General features: G+C 40.3%; 2 protein-coding genes across 3 annotated transcripts; one reads left to right on the top strand and one right to left on the bottom strand.

The window, feature by feature from the left end:
• The first annotated feature begins 1,297 nt into the window (after positions 1–1,297).
• Positions 1,298–11,433, top strand: dipk1aa (divergent protein kinase domain 1Aa). Of its 2 annotated transcripts, XM_084057501.1 has the most exons (6): positions 1,298–1,669; positions 6,623–6,757; positions 7,438–7,545; positions 7,879–8,055; positions 8,687–8,818; positions 9,058–11,433. In XM_084057501.1, exons 1-6 carry the CDS (start codon positions 1,616–1,618, stop codon positions 9,736–9,738), a joined length of 1,287 nt encoding a protein of 428 aa, XP_083913627.1. In that variant the 5' UTR covers positions 1,298–1,615; the 3' UTR covers positions 9,739–11,433. The 2 variants fall into 2 exon arrangements, with proteins under 2 accessions (XP_083913627.1, XP_083913628.1); XM_084057502.1 differs by lacking the exons at positions 6,623–6,757; positions 7,438–7,545.
• Positions 11,434–12,272: 839 nt separating this feature from the next.
• rpl5a (ribosomal protein L5a) lies at positions 12,273–16,322 on the bottom strand. The gene is made up of 8 exons (XM_084057893.1): positions 16,208–16,322; positions 15,177–15,246; positions 14,938–15,053; positions 14,574–14,708; positions 14,007–14,209; positions 13,220–13,397; positions 12,828–12,916; positions 12,273–12,438 (listed from the first exon to the last, which is right to left on the bottom strand). The coding sequence occupies exons 1-8, from the start codon at positions 16,208–16,210 to the stop codon at positions 12,336–12,338; spliced, it is 897 nt and encodes a 298-aa protein (XP_083914019.1). The 5' UTR covers positions 16,211–16,322; the 3' UTR covers positions 12,273–12,335.
• Positions 16,323–24,634: the final 8,312 nt, after the last annotated feature.

Genomic DNA, 24,634 nt, shown 5'->3' with positions numbered 1-24,634 from the left:
ACTTTCAAAAATGCCCTAAAGATACACCTTCAGGAGGCTGCAATTCAAAAATGGCCCCTGTCCAAGTCCTAACCTACCCCAAGTCCTAACCTAACCTACCCCCCCCCCCCTCTCTTTCTTTTTTGTACATATTTTTCACCCTTCATACTTCATACCAGTAACCTGTAAACTGATTGTATGACATTCTGTATAGTAGTGTGTATATCTGTCTGTCTCTTATATGTCAACATGATTTGTGTGCATGGGGATCTCATCTTAAACAAGCTAAGTGCTTAATGAGCTATCCAGTTTAGTAGACCTTGTATTGCGAATTTGTACTTCCATGTACTGTTATGTACTGCCATGTACTGTTCTCATGTCTTACTAAATAAAGTACATCAATCAATCAATCAATCAATCAATCAAAAGTATTTACATTCAAATATATTCAAGTACTGAAAGTAAAAGTGCTCATTTTGCAGAATGTCTCATTTCACAAGTTTCCAAATAGGCATATAAAAATGCTTTGAAAATAGCATTGTGAGCATGTAGATCGGCTATTTTCAGCTCGCGCATCACTGTAGCGCAACGTATCTGCACCTGGAACAACGAAATATATTGAGTTTTATATTCATTGAAACGTATCGACTTGATGCAATTACGGCCACTTGTCGGCGCTAGAATGTCATTTATGCTTTTTTAACTTCATTGTGATGTGGTCACATCCGATCCAAGTAATAATCACTTTAAAATGAAATTGTCACAGCTAAAAGCTCACTATGGTAGCACCAGGATTCTCTTTTTTTTATTAAACGAATCAATTCATCAAATGTAATCAAACTCCTATTTCCAAACGGCTGCAATGAAGACAAGTGATGAGGTTTGAGGCAGAGCAGGGGAGGCATTATTTATTTATCTTCTCATAATTGTAGTCAGCTGAACACACTGCGCCTGCGCCCTAGAGCCCGTGTTTAGCAGTGAGTAGCGTTGCCATATTTTGTGAGAGAAATAAGAAACCAGGTCTAGGAAAACAAGCCCAAAAGAAGCAACCACACAGGTCACATGAGCGCTTGCTTTGCATCCAGGTTCGCGTCGGCTATTTGAAGCCGATCTACGATCTGTGAGCTTGTATTGTACATCTGCTATTTTCAAAAACTCTTGCAATAAAATATGCAATATTTGGAAAATATTTGAGAACCACTGGTTTTAATATTTTTTAAAAAATGGAAGCAAGCCTAAATAAGCAAGTACACTTAAGAAACAAGACCACAAAAAACGCAGCCGCAACTACCAATATTTACAAGCAACTTACCAGAAAAACAAGCCCACAGTCGCTTATAATAAGCGGACATGGCAACGCTGGCAGTGAGGTATGTGTTGCTTGTGATCCTCCGCTACAAGTCACCAACAACACGAGAGAAAGTGACATGCCAGCGTTGTCTGCGGGTCATAATACACAACCCGCCCGGGAAACGGGGACAACGTTACACGCTGTCGACCGTTTGTTTTTGTAACCAAAGGTTAGAAGAACCTGCACGGAGCCGCATTCTTCGGGGACGGCAATCGACGTGTATTTTTGGATGAAATCTCGCAGCAGCCAGGGGGTCCACACATACTGAGATGATCTATTTCTGTGATGGCGAAGGGTCTGCTTCCACGGGCCTGGGTGAAGAAGTCCTTCTATTTCCAGGTAACAAACATTGCATGTTTTTGTTGACTCTCTGTTTATGTAGCGCCATATAAATGGACAGAAGAAGAACACACACACTGCGAATCTGAAAGGGTGTCGTTGTTTCTTGTCTTCAGATTGACTGACAGCTGCTGACAGTGCGTCAAGATCCAGTTACTATAACGTTACTAACGTGACCGTTTCTTTGTGGTCAGTGCGTTCTGTGTTCAGAGATCTAGCCTATTGGATTACTTTGAAAACCACAGATCCGAAATTGCAGTATTGCACTAAATAGTTTGAACCTCTACTAATCTCTCTAGGTTAAACTGTATTCCTGCTTTTACGTGTGTGTGTGTGTGTGTGTGTGTGTGTGTGTGTGTGTGTGTGTGTGTGTGTGTGTGTGTGTGTGTGTGTGTGTGTGTGTGTGTGTGTGTGTGTGTGTGTGTGTGTGTGTGTGTGTGTGTGTGTGTGTGTTGCTCTCACGTGTACCAGCGGAGTATAAAAAACAGATGGCAAATTAATAAATTAGGGCATGTAATTAATCATGGAGACGCTTTGAAAGACTCAAGTAGGCATAGAAATCCATCACAGGAACCCAATGGCTAGTGGCTGCATGGCTCCCTGATTAGTAGGCCTATTGGGTCATCAAGGACTCCTAAAGTTTTCCATGTTAGCAGCATCATCAGATCCCTCATTTACCACATCTATTATCATCATTGCTGGATGGATAATAGCAGTGATGGTGAAAGTACTCACATTTTTTTACTTAAGTAAAAGTATCAATACTGCAATTCAAAATTGACTTGAGTAAAAGTACAAAATGTACTTGAAGTACCAAAAGTAGAAAGTACTCATTATGCAGAATGTCCCATTTCACAAGTTTTCAAATGTATAGAATCTTTTAAAATACCTCAAAATTCTACTTAAGTCCAGTACTTGAGTAAATGTACTTAGTTACCTTACACCACTGGGTAATAGGGCTCAAGCCACTCTTTGGCACTGGTAGCATACAGTCAGAACTACTCCAAACACAGTAAGGAGAAGTTAGAAGTGAGATCCCTGACCCTGAGTAGTTCAAAGTGAACTTGTAGTGAGACGAAGGGAATAGACTCAATAGAGGGCTGCATTTGAACTTGAGATTTACTGTATTTAATACAGTACAACCAAATTCGGAGACAAGACTAGTAGTAATAATGTCAACCGAGTTGTTGCGCTTGATCAGATATGTGGAATGTTGAAAGAGAGAGTGAGAGACAGAATGATGAAATTCTATTTGGCTTTTGCACAACAACTCCTTACTTTACACAAGCCACTGTTTTCTCAGCAATGCTATGACCAACTACTGTATTATCCTCATGAAAGATAAAGATACAGTATACTGTAGGCAAAAGGGCAACAAGCACGCTTCTACAACTGTTGGAGAGTGACTCTTCTTCTCTGTGGTTGGTGGGTGCCAGTCTAGATTCAAGTATCCTACTAATTAAAACCATATGAAAAATAAGGAACCAAAACTGATTATAATATTCAAATGTATGTATAAGTCTTCTTTTCGGCCGGGGCACAGGCATTCTAAGACACTATTGGCCAAACCTGAGGCATCTCATTTCATAGAAGAAAATGTGTTCAAGTTAACTTCCATATGTTTAAGGCTTAAACAGTAGACAGAACACCTGTTCATCTCCATATCTAAGACAAGACCTTGAACAATGAAAGAGCTCCTGTTCACAAAGGAGGATAACTGTGTTTCCAGATGATTTTACTTTTGAATTAACTAAATGTCACAGGCATTTATATCTGAATGATATTTGTGAATGTGGCCGAGCAAGACAAGCCAGCAAGTTAGTTACACCCTCAACAAATATGAAATATTAATAAGTAATAGAGTTAATTAACTCTTACCCAGGGCATGTCTCCTGCTTAGGTTATCTGAGGTTATCTCCAGGTGGGTGATCATAAGCCAAGCCTTTCCACATAATTTGTCCACATTGGTATTGTTTGTGTTGTGTAATTGTTTATATTTGATATTATTTAATCATGGCAAGGTGGTTTATCGTGTTGCTATATTTAGAATGGGCAGTAGATACAATTTTATCACCACAAACCTAAGCACATCTGGATGGCTATCCTAAATAGTATACCCAGCAGCATATGTGTCTGTCGCTGTTTAGGAATAGGGAATGCTCTCCCGTCCCAACGTATCCCGCCACTGATTCAACATACTGAAATGGATAATCGTGGGCCCGGCTAATGAATGCCTACCACCGTACAGGCCTTAAGGCCTATATCTTTAATGAAAAGAAAAGAAAATGTATTCAAAGAGTAAAGAACCATATACACATTACATTCAAATCACATAAAACAACAACTCTTTGGTTTTATATAATCTCCCATTTCCACAACTCACTTCCGCACCACCACTCCACTCCTGTGCGACCACCCCTCCCCACCTTTAGGCCTATATCATAGCCTATAATAGTCGGACACTGATCTGACAAATAAATGAACTGAACCATCTAAATTGAGATCCACAAGCCATCACAGCAACAGAAACTGCATGAAAGTAGTACAGTGCCTCAGGGAAGGGAATTGGCTCTCATCGTACCTGTTTTACCTGAATGGTAACCTCTGGGGTACGTCGTGTGGAGCCTGAGATCGGCCATTAATGTACTGAAACACATGCTCCTGACTTAAATAATACCTGTAGGTTGTTCCTTCCTGACGAGAGGTAGGCTTGCTGTGCCTTGGTTTAACCACTTTCAACCTGGTGTCCCTATTTTGGACATGTCGTCCAAACTTTTGAAAAGAGCAAAAAGAACAGGTCTTCAAGATCAAAATCTGCCACGATGCAGCACATTGTGAGCTTGTAGATCTCCTATTTTCGCCATGCATTGTAGGACAAAGTACATTGGGCTTAAGTTAGCATGGTTCACATGACGCTCTGCTTAAGTCAGCCATTATTGAACTTTTTTGACAACATTGGTATCAGCAGTTATGCAGCCGATGTCTACCAATTTTAACCACTTTCAATCTGGTGTCCCTTAAAAGATTCACAACCTCACAACGCAACATGATGTGATGCGTTGGCTATTTTGGACAAAGTTTCAATAGGACATAAAATATGTAATTGCTGGGCTACACACACACACACTAAAGGGGTCAGATCTGATAGCAGTGTGTGACAGCTTTGTGCTCTGATATCTATAGCTAGTGAGCCTTCTGGGAGGGGTGGAGCCTTATCTGTATGTCCATCTCTCTGGGATTCTGAAGAGAACACTGGAAGGTTAAGCTTAATTACACTCTATTGCAGTTTCCCAAACACTGTGTCGGCACCCATTTCTGCGTCATAGGACCATTTTTATGGGTCGTGAGCATCCCATGTTTGAACAGGTTTCCTACAATTAATTTTTTATTATTACTTCAAAAGATTTTCAGACATTTTCATTTTTCAAAAAATGTCCTAAATTTTTTTAAAGTGAAAATAGCCAATCTATGAGCTCACAATGTGTTACGATGCAAGTTGTTGTGAGTTTATTGGCTATTTTCACTATTTTAGAAATAGGGTTTCATAATGTATTTTTGTGGGTTTGCGACACCAAATGTATCTTTTGAGTCACGTGCTGAAAGGTTTGGGAACCCCTACTTTATTGTACAATGGTGTTGCTTACCAAAAATAACAGATTTTCAGTCTAATAATGCAGAGCCGATGGCTCACCTCGTAGAACGCATACGCTCAGTCCTTGAGCAGCTGGCCCGGGTTCGAATTCAACCTGAGGCTCTTTGCTGCATGTCCTTCCCCATCTCTCTCTCCTTGTTTTCTGTTTCTCTCTCACTGTAACTAGGTGAATTTAGCATGAAAATGGCAAAAATAAAGCTAAAACAAAAAAAAATGCATAGCTTGAAAATATGTTAGATTTTTTAGTCATACTACTGAGTATAATAGGCTTTATGCAGCTGTACAGTAGAGTCGTCTGTCCTGCTGTGTACCCCAAACCAGCATTGAAGCTCTAATTCAAATATAAAGAACTGAAGAATTTGTCTGGTGCCTAGACTAAAGGCCAGTCCACACCAATGATTCGCGACTTAACTCCTTGCAACTACTACTTGCAACCATTATCCCCAATGGCATTTGCAAGGAATTGCGTTGGTGTGGACTGGCCCTAAGGACACTCACCTTTGAACCATGTATGCCCTAATAGCTCAGATCCTGCCAGAGATCTTACTCCTCCTATTCTTTATTCACACACACACACACACACACACACACACACACACACACACACACACACACACACACACACACACACACACACACATATTGTAACGAGACGTTGGGAAAGCATTTTTGTCCCGTCGCTTTTCATATACCAACAGCAGCTGTTGGGCCGAAGTACTGCAGATAAGTTGTTGTCAGAGTAGCTTTTTGTGTGCCCCAAGTGTAGTGTCAACTGTCAACACAGGGATTTGTCATTGTCAACTTACACATTAACGTAGCACATGCCTGTATTTGTAATGATCCACGCTTTACCTCCCAGTCCCGTCAGTGCCAGACACGTGACATCTGAATCCTGTGACAAAGATTACTGTAATTTAATTTCTTTTTACCAGGTCTCTACCGTCTTGAATCACATGTCATGTCAGTCTGAATAACTGAGCGCTCCTAAATAAAAGGGCCATTGTTGACTAGTAGCTGTTCAGTCACTACATTTTTATGGGACCCCCCCCCCCCCCCCTGCTGTACTGCATGTGATCAGGGTTGATGAAGTTAATTCCTTATGCCATTAATAAATAAAATGAATGTGTGTATACAGTGAATGTATATGTAATGTACGTAAGAAATGTGTTTTTTTTAATCAACCATGCCTTTGTGCACCCGATAAATAACGCACAGGATTTATCTTGTCTTTCACAAATTCATGGTACAGAAACTTGTGGTTTGTGGTCCATCCTTTTTTTAAATTGTGCTTGGTTTTGCAGGCTCGTATCTCCTTTGTACGGGTAAAGTACCTGTTCTTGACGTGGCTGACCGTTTTAGTTGGAAGCTGGGTGCTCTATGTCCAGTACTCAACCTACACAGAACTCTGCAGGGGACATGAGTGCAAGAACACCATAGTGAGTGATCTCAAGCCTCATTTATACAAATTTAGCTTAACTCTGTTTGCTACATATTCATGCTTTCATTCTGGATTTATTTAGATGAATGTGATAAGACAGTATTACTTACTATTGTCGATTAGGACAGTCTACTAATATTGACATGTTCTCACTTCTCAGCTACCATAATTTAAAGCCCAGTCCACACCAATGCAACTAGTCGGAACTTGAATCCAGTTGCAAGAAATTGCAGCGGTCTGGACTGACCAGTTGCAGAACAGCTCGGGGATAATGTTTACAAGGAGTTGCGAATAGTTGCAGTTGCAAGGAGTTGCATTGGTGTGGACTGGCCTTTATTTAAGTTCTTATTAAATAACATAATACTCATGAAAAAGTAATGGAAATGGCTTTATTGCTGCAGGTAATAATTGTGACATGGTCTCACAAAACATGGCATATTGGACAGTAATCTCTACTCATAGAGAGTTGTAGCGTTTGATTTGAATTGTACAGCAGCTTATTGAAACTGCAAGGTGCTGAAAAAAAGATGATTTGGCCCGAAATTTCTTCTTGCACTAAAACATGACTTTTGGAAACCGGTAGAATCCTGCTAGAATCTGTAATCAGAATGTTAATTGAATGAAATAACAGAAGCCACAAACTAACCAAGCCCCCCCCCCCCTGTGTATCTCTTAAAGTGTGACAAGTACAGAAAAGGAATCATCGATGGGTCAGCCTGTAGCAGCCTATGTGATAAAGAGGTTATGTACATGAGCCGGTGTCTTTCCACTTCGCCTAACAACCAGGTGGGAGCTTTGAAATGAGCTTAATTCTTTTCATGTATACAAAGTTGGTTTATTTTGAACCTGTTGAAATGTAAAATAACTATTACACAGCATGCAAATATCCAACAAGGTCAAAATGTGTGTACATGCCCTGAGACATTAAAGGCTTTTAAAACGTTGTCCTTCGTTGTGGGGAGTGTGCTTGGAGTTCGCCCATCGGGCTTCCTGGATTATTGTTTGGATTTTTGCTGGCTATTTTTCAGCCCACTTTCCAAATTGGGGTAGCCATAAGCAGCATTCCTTCACTCTGTAACCATGTTTAATTCTTATTCTGAGGTTCTTTTCACTTCCCAGGTGTACACAGGAAGCTGGGGAGACTCTGACGGTATCATCCGCTGTCAAATCGGAGAGGTTCTGCACTACGAGCTGGGAGAAGAGTTGGAGCCACGGAAAGAAGTGCCCATTTTCGACAAGCCCACCAGAGGCACATCTGTGGAAAAGTTCAGAGAAATGGTCTTCAATCACCTCAAGGTTTGGAATAGAGATTAAAGAGCCCCCTTTCAGAAATGTTCAGACACAACCCAATGTATGTTTTGTGACACCTATGAAAGAATATGTGTGGAGTACGTACGTAGTATTACTGTGTGCACTAATGGAATCACTGCATTGCAGAGGCATTCTGTTCTGCCTTTGTTACATATTTCTGCATGCGTGAGCTAAATAAGTGCTGGTTACATTTTTATTTTTTTTGCTTGCTCTCTGACGTTTCTGTGATGAAATCTGATCACTAAATCAAACTGTACACTGTACCGTGCCGTAACTTGCTCGTGAAAAAAATACTGGCCACACGCCGTCCTACCCCGTGTGGCCTCCACGACACCACTGGTAGAAATACCTTTGAGTCAGTGGATCTTTGTGTTGAACACAGTGTGTGGAAATATTAATCCATAATGTATCAGGCCACACTACGTAATACAATCCGTTGCTAGAAGGAGTGGCTGACCTGTTACAGTACAAATACAGAGTAGCAGATTGAGTGACACAGGCGAAATTCCTTCTTGAAACCTTATCTGTTGGAAAGTAGTATAAAACTGAAGTAAGGTATTGAGTTTTCCCTCACCTCTGTTTCTCTTTCTCCATCCATGCATCCATCCATCCTCAGTCCAAACTGGGAGAGCAGGCTAACCTGGCCAGCCTAGTCAGCCAGATCCTGTCTGTGGCTGACGGTAACAAGGATGGACGGGTGTCCCTGCCAGAAGCCCGCTCTGCCTGGGCACTCCTCCAGATGGATGAGGTATAATAATAGTACATTGGAGTGATTTAACAAGTAGATAATTACTTCAACAACTTGCTACTTGCAAGAAAATGTTACACAGTTATGCAAATAACTGTACTTGCATTTACAGAGGATCTTACGCAAGACTTGTTACTCCAGAGAAAGTAGAAGTGCAAGAAGGAAATTGGAAATGCAGAATTCATTCTGACTCCGTGGTCTCACAGATTTTTATGCCTTTTTCTTTGTCATTATTTGAGGTGTTACTGGGCCTGTTGCTCCAGGACCGGGGACACGCTCCACGACTTCTAGGGTACTGTGGGGACTTATACATGACAGAACGTGTTCCATATGGGCCCTTGTATGGCCTGGCCTTGCCCTGGCCCCTGGTGTCCTGGGTCCCCAATGGAGTGCAGCGCAGCATGGACCAGTGGTTCACCCCCTCCTGGCCCCGCAAAGCCAAGATCTCTATGGGTTTGCTGGAACTGGTGGAGGACATTTTCCACGGCACCTATGGCAGCTTCCTCATCTGTGATGTCGCAGCCGCGCACTTCGGCTACACTGAACATCATGAGCTCCGGCTCACAGACACACGAATAGTCATTGCAGAGGACGAGTTCAGGCGTGCAATGCGGGCACTGAAGTGTGAGACAGACGCGGACTGTGTGTATGGAGTCGACTGTAAGACGTCATGCAACATGGCAGAGAAACGATGCCGGGAGGAGCCGGCACTGCCGAACCTGGCCAAGGCATGTGGTACACTGAAGGACTACCTCCTGCGGGGGGTGCCATCAGGGCTGAGCGAGGAGCTAGAGAGGCAGTTGTATGCCTGCATGGCCCTGAAGGGCAACGCTGGCCAGATGAATATGGAGCATTCGCTCATCCTGAACAACCTCAAAGCTCTGCTGTGGAAACAGATCTCTCACACCAAGGACTCATAAGGCAAGCGAGATCGAAGATATTTATGTTCATGCTCGCTAGTTATCTACGAGAGGTGTAAATATTGAAGATCCTGTTGTACAGTTGAAAAATACAAGCCGACACTTAGATGAAGCCATTTGTCGATTATTTGGTTTTAGCAGAAAGTTGACAGACTGGCAGACAGATCCTACCTCCTCTGCCTGAAATTGGGTCACTCCCCACAAAGCTTTGGGATTAGAACATACATATGTGTGCAGTGAGATATTCACACTCAAAGATGAACTAAATAATTGCATGTTTGGGGGAGGGGGGAGGGTAGAAGAGGGCGGGGAATAACAATAGTAGGTAATAGGAGTCACACTCAGAACCATTGATACATCCATATCATCTTAACACATTTTCTACCACACTGGATCAGAGAAATGATATGATGAACAAAGTGATTATACTAAGTTCAATGGTAGGAAACTAAACTGCTGTTTTGACCTAGTCATGCTGTTGCAGTAAGTCTGAGATTCATGATGTTATTATATGGGCTTTGTTCCCTCACGAGAGTTTATTCCATGAAGGAACATGGAAGTTGATACTTAAAAGTGATTGTAGCTGTATGAACTAGTGCTGGGTGATAAGACGTAAAAGTCATGTAACAAGATTTGTGGGCCAATGAATGGTCCATCAATATTTTAAATGGTGAAATTCAGCTGGTCCATGTCAATCAATATTTAAAACGGTAATTCAGCTCAATGTTATGTATATATTTACAGAAATCAGACTTAACGTAAACAAAAAATATAGATTAAAATCTCTAATAGAAATGGCCACTGATACTCAGCAATAGATTAGAAGCCAAGGAAGGAAGGAGACTCACTAATTGGTGAAATCAAGGCTAAATAAAGGGGAAGTAGCAGAGACAGTGATTGGGGAACATTATTCACTTTCACCTCATAGAAAAATACACCAGAAATGGTAATATTGTATTTGTTGAATTTGTAACATTAGTGTAGAACTCAGTACATCACCCAGCACTGGACCACTTTGAGAGATAATTACATCATAGTTAAAGTATGGTGAAAGTTAAGCCGTTTTGAAGCTTCATATTGGATCATCACAATGATTCATGAATGATGTTTTGATTTTCAGTATTCCATAGGGATCGTATCTTTAGTCAGTATAATTGACTGTGCTGGATATTTCACAACCTCGACTTAGTTGACGTTGACAATGCTGCACCAAGAGTGAAACGAGAAATACAGTATATAAAACTATTTCTTAAAGTTGCTGAAGAATGACAATGAAAAAAAGATCACATTTGTATTATTTCACTAACTTCAGTTTTTCAATTTATCTATGGTGCCATGAAAAAAATGCTGAAAATAGACTTGGATGAATGTTTACCACTGATGAAGGTACATTTGAGTCTGCAGAAGTTTGGACAGAAATATTTTCTATGAGGGGGTGAGCTTCTGTCCTCAATTAAGGAAATCTTGGATGACAACTGTGATTTAATTGATCAATCCAGACACTTATGCATACCAAGGTCTTTAACCACTCTAAATGTTACTTAGGTAGTCACACTAACAAGAGGGATGAATGTGAAAATACATTTCACCTATAAAGCATGTCACAGAAAATGGAAGATGGTCATGACCAATGTGGCTGTTGAAGTTTGCAATATTGTGAACGTGTTTACTATTTTGAAATTAAAACCAGCATGATTTTGCACAATAAAATCCAACTAATGTCTTTTCAATTGATTCATATTTGCTAATGAAAACCAGGCAGTAGTACTGGATGGATGCGTGTGCCAATAAGTCATGGGCAGTCATTTTTCAAAGATCTGCAAGCCCACGACGCATCGTGATAATAAAGTGTAAACTTAACTAAATTGTCCTTAATATGTTAGAGATTTGCTTAAAAGCTTAATGTGGGCCAAATAATATTTTCTTTAGACTCATCACTCCTGACTCATCTGTAAAAGTAAAAATAAAGGATTAAAGATTGGCACTTGGTAGGGTAAGTGATTTTCTTTGGTTAAAATAAGTGTTAAATAGCTCTATATTCTGATAGTACTCATTGCTATAGAGTGTTTGTTCAGTATTAGGAGTCTACTTGTCTCTCCAGCTCTTTATAAAACAGAAAATGCATTTTTGTTTCAGTTCCATTTCCAATTTTATCCAATCAGGATATAGATTAAACGAGTGAAAATGGAAGTGATGACACTAAGAAATGAGCAGGCAAAATTGGAACTGGAACACTAAAAATGAAGCTTAAAAATGGGTACTTTCTCCTGATTGGCTGAGATTTTGACACCTACCGGAAAATGTATTTTCTGTTTATTAAAGAGCTGGAGAGACGGGGAGACTCCTGTTACTGAACAAACACTCTATAGCAATGATTACTATCAGAATATAGTGCTTTAACCTTTAAACAAAATACTTTTTGTTTTAACCAAAAAATATCACTTACCCTACCTTTTACTATCAAATTCCAAACTTAAGTACATTATACAGAATGCTTCACAGAGAAATTCAATCATGAATTAGGAGACAAAATATTTGCATTTGAGATAAATTTATTTGTCTGATGTGTGCGTGTCTGTGGTTTTGGAGCAGCATCACTATCCGTCCCCTTCCTCTTGTTCTTGCGCTCGTAAGAAGCTGGCCTTTTTCTGGGCAACGCGGTCTTTCCTCTGTGCCAAGGATAACTTGGCACGGTTCCACCTGCCACGGGAAGAGGAAAAACAATGAGTCCATTAACATTCAGTAGAGCAGAGGAAGGAGATGCCAATTCATTCTGCATTTTGATGCCCTCCCAGTCCCCATTATTCACTTCTTTTAACATGCACTTTAGGAGGAACTGTGTTATTTCTCCTCTGTATTAATATTTAATGCAGGAATCTGGTCCAGTCAGTATTTAACCCATCAAGACCCGATTCTACAAATGCCTTCTAAATCCTAACAGTTTTTATATATATAGATGAGATAGAGAGCAAAGAATGTAAAACCATATTCCCCAAGAAATCAAACCATGCTATAGTTTCTATGTACAAACACCTTCCAAGACATGTTTGATTCTGTTTTAACCAAGTCTATGGAGCTCAGAAACCCACCTCTTCTTTTTGACGTCTTTTTGGGGTTTCTTTTCGTGTACAGGATTCTCTCTGATTTGAGAGTGTGCTTTTTTGTACATCTCTTCTACCTGAAAAAGATCAAATGAACACAGTTATTAAATACGGTGCAAAGATATCATGCAGCACTGGATCCCCACAGCATCATGCTTCTCTCAGCCCCGTCTTGAAAGGACAGTAAACATCAACCAATGCAAATGAAGGACCAACTACATTTTGCTCAGCATGCTTAGTATAATCATTAAGAAGCAGATTAACCGACAACACATACACTGTTGTGAGTGACAAACTGACGACTCAACACTGGGTTATGTGGGCTACATTTGAAAAACCATGCCACAGATGTCCATTTTCACAGGTGAAAGGTGTCTTACAGTGTCTGGTGTGACGCCGTTTTTGATGAAACGTGAAAACTGCTTCTTGTAGGCCTCCTCGTCCTCCTCCATCAGGTACGACATGTAGTCAGAGATGTTCATGCCCATGATGTGTTTGCGATGCAGGTCTGCATTGAACTCTTTGCTCTCTGCATCATAACCAGGGAAACGCTTGAGGCTGAAATAAAAGACGACCGGAGTTAATATTTGTTTATACTGTATGTTTAGCGATCATTTCTAACGACTGAAACTATTCTCCTGCCATGCTTTGGTTCATGCAGCTTCTCTCAGCCCCGTCTTGAAAGGACAGTAAACATCAGCCAATGCAAATGAAGGACCAACTACATTTTGCTCAGTGTGCTTCGTATCATCATCAAGAAGTATAGAACCAGCACCACAGTATTGTCATTAATAATGGGGTGATTACAATGTTTCACCATGTTCAGTTCAAGGCATTTTCTGATTAGAATTAAATGAGACCAGTGGAAAAGTGTATTAGTAAAAGCATTTTTTAGTATAATTATAGGCTACTATTAGTATTAGTGTGTGCGTCTGTCTGAATACTTAGGAATTCCATGCATCAAAAAACAAATTTTTAAGACCCAACTAAGGAAATTTTGAAGTCTGTGCAAGTAGAATTTGTTACCATATCAGTGGCTTACTTGGAAACAAATAATTTAAGGTATGTTTTGGGAAATGGTGGGCAGTAATGTCAAGTAAACAAAATTAGTCAAAGTCAATGGCCCAGACCACCAATATGATTCTTTAAACTTTTCTTTTCACCGACCTGTGAGGGATAGCAAGCCCCCCATCAACAGCTCCCTTCAGTGCTCCAAACACCTTGTTGCCTGTACTGGTTCTGGCTAGGCCTGCATCCAGGAAGCAGGTAAAGGCACCCGGCTGTCCATCAATGCTCTCCACATTGAATTCATCACCCGTCACCTCCACCTGGCCCTCGTACACCTGATCTAGGCCAAACTTATTGAGCAGCTGATGAGGAGAAATAAAGAACAAAAGGTAAGGATCCCAGGAAAAGAAACTGGTTACAGAACCTCAGGTGACTTTACTTACTGAAGGGAGAATTCAAAAAAGGAGTTAATCTTGTGTACCTATTGTATTAAAATCACATAATTGGCATAACACCTCACAGCCTCCTTTTGGCAGCCCAAATCACTGGTTTGAAAATTCTGCTTAACATTCAAAACTATCCGAAAGAAACATCTGCTGTGCTCCATCAGCGCAAAACCAGTAGCCTTACTGGGCATGGGGTGGCTGATCCAAGGCACCAAACTGCTCACATCAGCAAATGTCACTTGTGTGGTGTGCTTGTGCGTATATGCGTGTCATCTCTTACCCTCCGAGCCAGCAGCAAGCCAGTACAGTATGCTGCAGCGTAGTTTGTTAGGCCTACAGGAATCCCGTATTTGGGCAGTTCGTGAGAGTACGCCGCAGACACTATGTGGTCTCCCTCAATCTTGGCATAGGCAACCTGAAATAGACACAGGCACTGTGAACACTTTACACCAAAACACGTTATTTTGCAAACAAATCAGCTCAGGCTGCTAGGCCTGTTATCCTATACATAGGAAACTTTCACAGGAAGTCACAACCGTTGGCAAAACTGCCTATTAGCTGAGCATACAATGACGTTCAGTACCAACTAAGACATGAATTACTTAGGCCACTGGTTTGGTGTTTCAACCACAGCAGTCACTGACCTGGCAGCAGATATCTCTGTTGGAGAATCTAACTATGATGCGGTACTTGGGTGTGTTGTACTTGTTCTTCTCCTGAATGACCAGGCGCTTCCGGGCGAAGTAGTCCGTCTTCCCCTCTGTCAAAATGGTAACATTAAGTTATTTCAGTACCGTCTTAACAATTAAGACAATAACTTTAAAAAAAAAAGTTCCACAATGTGTATGCAGTTTCTAAAACATGAATTGGGTCATTAATTTACCTCTCCTCCTCCTGAACTTCACCTGGTACCTCTTGAAATATTGCTTGCTCTTCACCACTTTAACAAACCCCTGCAGACACACAAGCATATCACGTTAAAAATCTGTCTACTACAGTCTTTAAAAAGGTAGGGCAAGTTATGTTTGTAGGTTAAAACAAAATGTTAAAGCACTATATTCTGATTGACAGTGATCATTCACTGCCATCGAGCTTGAGGACACCATTCACAGTAATAGGGTGACAGAAAAGAACAAGGCAGCCGTGTCCATTGAGTTCAATGGATAAGTGGCGCCATGTTCTATTCGGTTCCTCAAGCTAATAGTGTGTTTGTTCAGCAACTCTCCTGCTCTTTAGTTATGAGAAAATACATTTCAGGTGGGTTGCCAATTTCAGGCAATCACAAAAGAGTAACCATATAATGTTCCAGTTCCAATTTTGTCTGCTCACTTATTTGTCATAACTTCCAATTTAACTTGTTTTATCATGCATCTCGTGTGATTCGATCAAATTGGCATCCCGAAATGGCATCCCGAAATGAGAATGCATTTTCCAGCACGAGAGACAGGGTACCTGGTACTTTATAACAAACACTATACTATTTTTCGAAAATAGTAGATCTACAAGCCAGCGTTGTGAGCTTGTAGATTGGCCATTTTCGTTATGCATTTGAAAATAGCTACGTCTTAACTGGTCAAAAACTAGCCAAAACAGAAATAACATCCGATATCAAACCTAAGACACTTGCTCAATCTCCAGTTTACAGTCATAGTGGTCAGCATCAGCAGTGTCATGTAAACTTGTTGTAGTGTTTATATTAAAAGATCATATAATCATAATTTATCTCTGAACAGACAGACATGACGGCCATTTGCGCCACGCTGGAAGTTTTCGCAGAACCGGCAAAAAGTAATGCAGCCAGGATCCGACACCATCTGACCAGCAAACCACTATCAATATGTATGTGCATTTGAAGTACTTGTTTTACACACCAACTTGACTTGTTTTAAAAGTATATTGATCTTATTTACTTACCATTTTCTAAGGTATATCGGGTCCTCCTGCGTCGACAGGATTTCAATGCGGAAACCGCTGACGTGACCAAGCGATATTTGAGCGATTGCGTCAGCTGTTAAAAGACAATTTCCTGTATCTTTAGCGCCCTCTACTGCACAGGCTGACCTGAAGCTTCAAAAATCAATAGGGGGCAGCAGTGTATTACTAAAAGAATTCATTAGTATTATTAGTCTAATATACTATATAGTGTGTGTGTGTGTGTGTGTGTGTGTGTGTGTGTGTGTGTGTGTGTGTGTGTGTGTGTGTGTGTGTGTGTGTGTGTGTGTGTGTGTGTGTGTGTGTGTGTGTGTGTGTGTGTGTGTGTGTGTGTTAGTTATTTGCTATGTGTTTTATTTACACAAGAGACTGAGGTATGCTCTGTCATAATTTACACACTTTATGTATATTTGATATTTTTATAATTATAAAAGTTATATTTTTATTATATAAAACATAACTGCACCTTGTGGTTAGCTTGCACCAAAACATCACTTTGCCAACTCTTTTATACCAGTAAACTTGGAGTTGGAAATAACATGCAACAAACTGCATGCAACAAACTGCATAATACGTACCTATTTACTGTCATTCGGTCCCATATATGGGCACACCCATACACTGCATGAGCATAGTGGTCAGCAGCTCTTCTGGACAACTAGATCTCCATATGCCTATGGCCGTATCGGTCGGATTGGGGGTTCTGGACAACCGCCTATCCGACTGACTCGACGCCGGGCGTGACACTCCCTGAAATTTGAAGTTGGTCGGTCGGACGGTTCTCGAGATACGTGAACTTCAGACACACGACACGGACAGACCATTTCTAGTAGGATTATTATTGTCTCTGCCAGGCCGGATGGCTGAATCAATTCTCCTTGGGTCCAAAATAAACCTCTGCAAGGCCGACGGCTTCACAGTGAAAGTGAGTGACATGTGATCACAAGAAAAGAGGAAATTACCTACCTGGGTTGCATATTAGAGGCAACCTTTCCAGTTGAAAAAAATGGCAACAAAAGTAATCAAAAAGGTCAACCAAAGAACAAGATTTTTGTACAGGATCTCCTCTCTGGTCAGTAAGAATACATTGAGGAGGACTCTAGCAGGAGCACTCATCCAATGTCACTTTGACTACGCATGCACCTCATGGTACCATAGCACCACAAAGGCCTTAAAAACAAGGCTTCAGACATCTCAAAACAAACTGGTCAGGCTACTGCTTGGCCTTACATTTGCAACTCATTTAACCCTTGCTCACTTTGCTAGGGTGGGAGGGCTCAGGGTAGAGGACAGAGTACAGCAACTTGCAATGAGCCTGGTCTACAAGATACACTACCCCACAAAGACACCCATGTACCTGTCAAACTACTTCAAAAACGTCAATGACGTCCACAATCACAACACCAGAGGGAGCTCCACAAATCACGTTCAACCCAGATTTGGCTCTAACAAGGGATTAAATTCGTTCAACTGCTATGCCACAAAAATGTGGAATGCCCTACCAACAGTTAAAAACATGTGAATCCTTACTGTCCTTCAAAACCACTCTAAAAGGCCTGGACTGCTGGCGTAGCGGTTCCTTGGATCGTGACCCCATATATGCCACGGCCATTTGTGCCAGATCACATTTTCCGCCATTTAGCTTTTTCTTCAAACACACATTTTGCTAACACTCCAAAAAATGTTGTCCAAAACTCACACAAATCGGTGCACATTAACAGGTGATCCGATTTTTCATATTCCATTCCGATTAGCTATGACTGCCTGCAACGTTTGCGGGCCCTGGGTGGGAAGACCCACCCAGGGCCTGGCGGAGACCTGTGCTCAGATGAGTGCACTTATCTAGTTATTACTATAATTGTTATTGTTGTTGTTTTTGTGGAGGCAGCTCGAACTTTGCATTCTTCTTAAAGGTAAAACGAATGGGTTCATAAGCTCTGAAAAGGTATGTGAAATCACGCCAAGAGATTCTCTATCTCTATCTCTATCTATCTATTTAAAAAACAAAAAAGTATTTAGTTGGTTTAATAGTTACTTAGTTATTCATTAATTCATTCATTTAGTGAAAATCTGTTTTGAGAGATTAATCTCTTTCTAACAGGCAAGATACTTATCATTCATCTGGGTTGTGAAATTTCACAATTCAAAAGACTGCTGAGGGTTGGGGTGAAATGGCTAATGAAGAAATATCTTAACATTGGGTGGAGAAGTCAGGAACTTGGTGAATCTTTTCAGAGCATGAATCAGATATTTTGTCATGCCTACTCTATAATTTCTTTAGCACACCATCATCATCATCAGTCATAATAAGGCTAGATTGAATGTTTCCCCAGAAGTCCCACACATACTATCACCAGGTTTGGATCTCACTTTATGCATGACTTAACTTGCATAAGATATTTGTTCAGTAGACGTCAGATTATACCCTGAAAGTTCAAAAATAATATAAGTTATTTGAAGAGTTATGTTCAAAATGTGACACTCAACTCAATCTTAAAAGGGCCAGATTAAAACACGGTGGTATCTATTTATTTAATGTATAATTTCAAGGCATCTTCACTCTGCGAACAATTTCTGGCTAGTAAATAATTTAGATATTGAATGATTACATTCAATAACATTTTTATTCTGAAATATAGACAGCTACATGTATAGTATATAACACTTGAGGATAATAGGCCTAAGACTTGAAAAGATGGGTAATTTAATCTTTAATAATCTTGCTTCAAAGTCTTCTGTGACAATAAGCTAGATATGGAAATAACTTCCTTTTAATGAATATTTATAGTAGTATATTTAATAATGGTGGGTGAGCCCTCCTCTCACTATTACATCATAGTTTTTAGCAGTATAGGATACAAGAATGGTAGTCATGAACTGTTCTTAAACCTTCAGAAAATCTGTTGTCATTGTATCTTTTGACCATACCTAACCAGCAAATTGGTCATTATTATTATCACAGCAAGGCATTTGACAATGATTAGTAAGCCTCCTTAATGCCTCATATTCACTTTTTCCCAAACTAGGCAGATGCTGTCTATAGACAGCACTGAGCCGCCCTATATGAAACATCCTCTGCTGTGATTAATACAATAGATTTGGTCATTCACAGAGTTCACCATAGACCACAAAGGTCATGAAGGAGGATGGGAATAAAAGCATATTAAGAAGTATCAGAATGCACTGATTACATACGGTTGTTATGTGTTGCTGTTGATATAATGAGAAATATACCAACAAAATAGTAATCATTTGGTCTTATTAGCCACAGTAGAACATAATCTCATGCTTTTCCAATGTTGTATCTATAATCTACCACTGTGAGTGTGAGTGGTGCCCATCTATTTAAGTACATTGTCATGTTACATCAGTTTTTCAGTTATCCATGAGTTTTTATATATCTTTCACAGTTCTCAATCTATATTGTTGACTATGATAAGAGTTAATGAAAATATTGGTTAAATATCTAAATCAATTAAATGTTACTGAATATCCAGTAATAACAAAATAAAGATACCCATTTCATTATTTATTCACAAAGGCGAAGAGAAAATAGTATGTGTCAAAACGTTTAATTAATTTACTAACATACGGTACTCTTGAACGAGGAACTGCCTTGGCATATGTAAAAACCTAGCTGGGATTATATTTAGCTTTTTTGTAATTACAGTGGTACATTGTAACGGTAAAATAATCCCATCTGGGGGGCCCCGGTAGCGGTGGCTCAATTGGTGTGTATCTGGTGTATCGACGATGTGACTACAACATCCCCTGTTCAATTTTGGCTGTAAAACTCACTCAATGCCACTCCTTTTGACCTTGCTTTTCTCTCCCTACACAGTCCTCTCGGAAATAAAGCTGATATTTGTAAACATACATAATAAAATGTGCATACTTCAGTTTAAGTTCAGGGAATTTGTAGACAAAACTGTCTACGGGAAGAAAAGAAATGTGGTGAAAGATTGCTTTACAAAAAGTTAACTGTCAAAATGAAGGTTGATCAGCTTATCAGTAAATACTATAAAAAGGAACCAGAGTCTTCTGCTTTCCTGGCCATGTGAGACAGATAAGATTCTCCCCTGTCATTCTCAGTGCAGATGGTCTAAGCTTTAGATAGGAAAGTTCAAGTCACTCAAGTGACCAACTTGATGCTATGCTTCTGATTTCACAATAAAGTAAAGCTACCGTTCCGGTCCCGGTCCTAAGTTGACCCTGTGCAGTAGTGGTCTGCAGGTCACACACTTATTCTATTTCTCTTGTGCTACTTTTTTTAATATATGTAGCATATTCTTTCATTTGCCAAGTATATTTGCACTTTTGGATGCATTGGATGCATGTTATTTCCTAACGTATGCCAATGCAGTACTGTATACATACAGTATATCGTCAGAAGGCAACAACCGAATTGGAGAAACAGAGCAAATTTAGGCCTAAATATCACACATTCAGAGACACATTATAAGACCATGAAACAAGAACCAAGAGATCCAGAACGACGGGTGAGAGGTACTTTTTAAAGAGATGGGGTTTCAGATTACTGTGAAAGATCTCTGCTACTCTGACTGCAGTAGAGATCAACAGCAGTACCAAATCAGTTTAACTTAAACCAAAATGTGTTGGCTTTGACACCAGACAAAAATACATGGAAGACAGCAGACATGCTGCTTAGACGTAATTTCCTTGTGAAAGCCAAGAGTGTATCTCACTCCTACAGCTGTGCAGTTAAGACATATATGAACTCATATAGGCAGACGGAAGTTTTCAGAGTAAATACGAAATGAGATTCAGACCACAGATTTCAGCACATCAGAAAAGGGAAACTTGCACTAGAGATGTACAGTATGGAGAAAGGCCCAGTGGCTTTAAGATGAAAAATGACAGCACATTCACAACATATAAAAGCAACAATATATTCTGAACATTAGCCATGGCTGTATGGCATCACAATGAGCAAGTGAACGTGTTACTAGATGACAGTAAGACCAAAGGAAAAGTTCCTGTTAGCCTACAATATGAACACCTAACACAGGAATTATTTAATTAGTAGCCTTATGTGTAGATAATTAGTCATCTGCATGCTCTCTCTCTGACCACAACATCTATATCAACCAATGACAGGAAAGTTTAGGACCTGAATACAGTTGTTGAACTCTAACCTTTCAAATGACCAACTCAACCCCCGACAAATACCAAAAGACACAATGACCAGGAAGCGGTGAGTAGGTCCCTGCATGTCCGCAGGCCACTGCCTGCGATGGGGTCCCTAGTATTTGGGTTGAATTTACAACCAGAAATGGGCCGGTTGGCTAACAAGGGCACTTGTTGATCACAGTGATGGATGGTGGATTCTGTCAGAATGATTTGTGGACTGTTTATGGCACATGCTCAGAGATCTGTTGAGTGTAACTAATGGTAATTTGGGTTTTAACACTTTTGTGGTAGTTTCTTAGAAATCACACAAAGCTGACATTTTGGCTATTCTCAAAATAGCGGAACTGATGTAAGTTTCCTTTAAATTTCACAGAAAACCAAATACCCAAAGAACCCAACCAAATAGGAAATTATCATAATTAGGTATAGATAGATAGATAGATAGATAGATAGTAAATAGTAAGGGACTGACATGCAGCTAATGGTCCGGCCGGCCAGGAATCAAACCGGGGACTTACTGTCAGACATTAGAGCCCATATAGGTGCCCAAACCACTCAGCTATTGGGTTCCCCCTGAATTCTGTTTTTCTTTACATATACTGAAGTCAATTCAGAAAGCACACACAAATCTGATTTAAGAAGAAAAATCATATCAGATCAAAGACAAGTTCAGAATGAACAACCAGACCACAGCAAAAACAGTTTTAAAGATCCAGCCTATTTTCTTGCCATAATCTCTGATTTACTGAGTAGAGATGTCATGATTTTAGATGACAACGAGGTTGGTGGGGACAAGATGTTATGAACCCCCTGTATGACAAAGTGTCTTGTGGTCAGTTGGGGGTGGGGGTGGGGGGGTCGCTGTCCAGTAAATCATGCATTGTGTTCACACTCCGTTCCTATCTGGTGGCTGCAGTTGGTCCCTCTGAGCAGTCAGTCAGATTTGGCTGGCTGGTTGGTATGGAGGTATGGAGAGCGAGAGAGAAAGAAAGAGAGAGAGAGAGAGAGAGAGATGGATGGATAAAGAGAGATTGAAAGAGAGTGGAAGAGAGAGAAAGAGATAGTGTGCGTGCGTGCGTGCGTGCGTGCGTGCGTGCGTGCGTGCGTGCGTGCGTGCGTGCGTGCGTTGGGAGGGCAGAGAGGAAGGGGAGGGGGTGTCAACACACTCTTGCATGAGAGTGTCTGTGTTTTGCTTGTTTTGTTCTTCTGTTCTTGTGAAGACCATTTAGCTGAATCAATGAAATTGATAGAGACATTTCTTTCTTTATTGATCCGGCAAGAGAAATTCAGGTGCCAGAGACACCACAGCAGTTTAAGTTACAGATACAGGGTATTTAGAAGTATTGATACAGCACATCCATAGGAAGAGTTACATCACAAAAAGTCACCAACAATTATTCAAAAAGTATACAAACATATATCACCCTATACAATCATCCTACCGGATGTAGAACAAGAATGATACCATCACTAATTAACAAAAAGTAGAATCAGACACATGGTAGCTACAGCTCTTATATTTTTAAGGTTGAGGATTGCACTTTCACATGTATGTGGTAATAAAGCTCATGCATTGGTTATACTTGGTCATAGGGTTGAGGAGTCGCTCTGTCCGCATCAGTGTTATCGTCTGAGCATCAGAAAATAACCTGACAGCTAGGTCTATAACTTAGAGGTGTTCATTTCTATTTTAAATCACATTCTCACTATGAGAATGAGGAGTTATAAATACAGCCTGAGTATTGGTTTGTGTGTGTGTGTGTGTGTGTGTGTGTGTGTGTGTGTGTGTGTGTGTGTGTGTGTGTGTGTGTGTGTGTGTGTGTGTGTGTGTGTGTGTGTGTGTGTGTGTGTGTGTGTGTGTGTGTGTGTGTGTGTGTGTGTGTGTGTGTGAGGTTAGGGTTGAAGTTCCTTCAACTTTGCTTCCTTTTCTCTATTTTATACTGTAGGCTACGTTGCCATATCTATCTGTCCATTTGACAAACATGTAATCTCACAGTCATACAGAGTGCATCAATTGTGATATTCAACAATAACAACCAATCAAAGCTGAGAGCAAACCGTCTCTGAGTATGGACCCAGGTATTGACTCTAAATTGGCAAATTGACCCAACCCGTTTTCTGCAAATAGGTATAGAAATCTAAAGGCCAGTCCACACCAATGATTTGCGACGCAACTCCTTGCAACATGCAACTCCTTGCAACTCCTTGCAACTACTTGCATTGCAAGTCTTGTCTTGCAACCATTATCCCAAATGGCAGTTGCAAAGAGTTGCATTGGTGTGGACTGGCCTTAAGAATTGTGAGAATTTTAAGTTCAATAAAGTCAATCTGGTGGGAGATTTTTGAATGGGCAGATTGATACAGAGTAGCTGTTGATCATGAAATACGCTATGCTACTCTTCTTCAATGGATCCATATGAATAGTCATCAATGAAGGGAAGTGAAACTGAAACTGATATAATTGACCTTCTTGACCTCAACCATTAAACACCAAATTGAAACAAATAGATATTGTACACTGTAGAGATCTATATGAAATTTCACAGCTTTGTGTTGTGATTTGATGATCACAGACTGTCACTGTAGGCAACAGAATCATTGTGGCACAGAGTGACACATATAGGCCTATAATGATTATTGTTGTTACCTGAGGCAATACCATATCAAAGCTCCAGGAGATGCAACAAACAAACAAACAAACAAACAAACAAACAAATTGGTGGACTGCATTCAGAACGGCAGAGATGGCCCTATTGACAAGGCCTATATAGAATGAGCCTTCATGTCAGGCCTTCAGCTGCTGTGACAGGCTGCACACTACTGCCATTGGCCTATTCCTTTTGATATAATGAAATACTCCTACTACTACAACTAATAATAATAATAGATGGTGCAACATCCCTTACATTTCTTGTAAGGCAACAATTGCCTCACAACAAATTGCTGAGCCATTCATTACCAAGGAAAAGTATGGCCATCTGTGATAACATCCTATTATATGAATTGATATTGGATAGAAAACATTATCAGCTATCCTACATTTTATTTTCAGGAACATTTTAGAAATCACATGGAAGTTCTTGTGATGATGGAAGTCGCAAACTGATTACACCATGCTAAAAGAGAAATATCAGTCAGAACAGACAGTTGTCAGTTTCAGAACCTTGCCAAATAATATACTCTGCAATGGAGGAAATTATTTAGCCTATAGGACAGATAAGCCTATTAGGCTATTACAGCCTATTGGGCCTAATGTTT

The sequence above is a fragment of the Gymnoscopelus microlampas genome (assembly GCF_963454915.1).
Source record: "Gymnoscopelus microlampas genome assembly, chromosome: 5".
NCBI classification, from domain to species: domain Eukaryota; kingdom Metazoa; phylum Chordata; class Actinopteri; order Myctophiformes; family Myctophidae; genus Gymnoscopelus; species Gymnoscopelus microlampas.
Note: the sequence above shows the minus strand (reverse complement) of the source record. Positions and strands in the feature narration are given on the sequence as shown.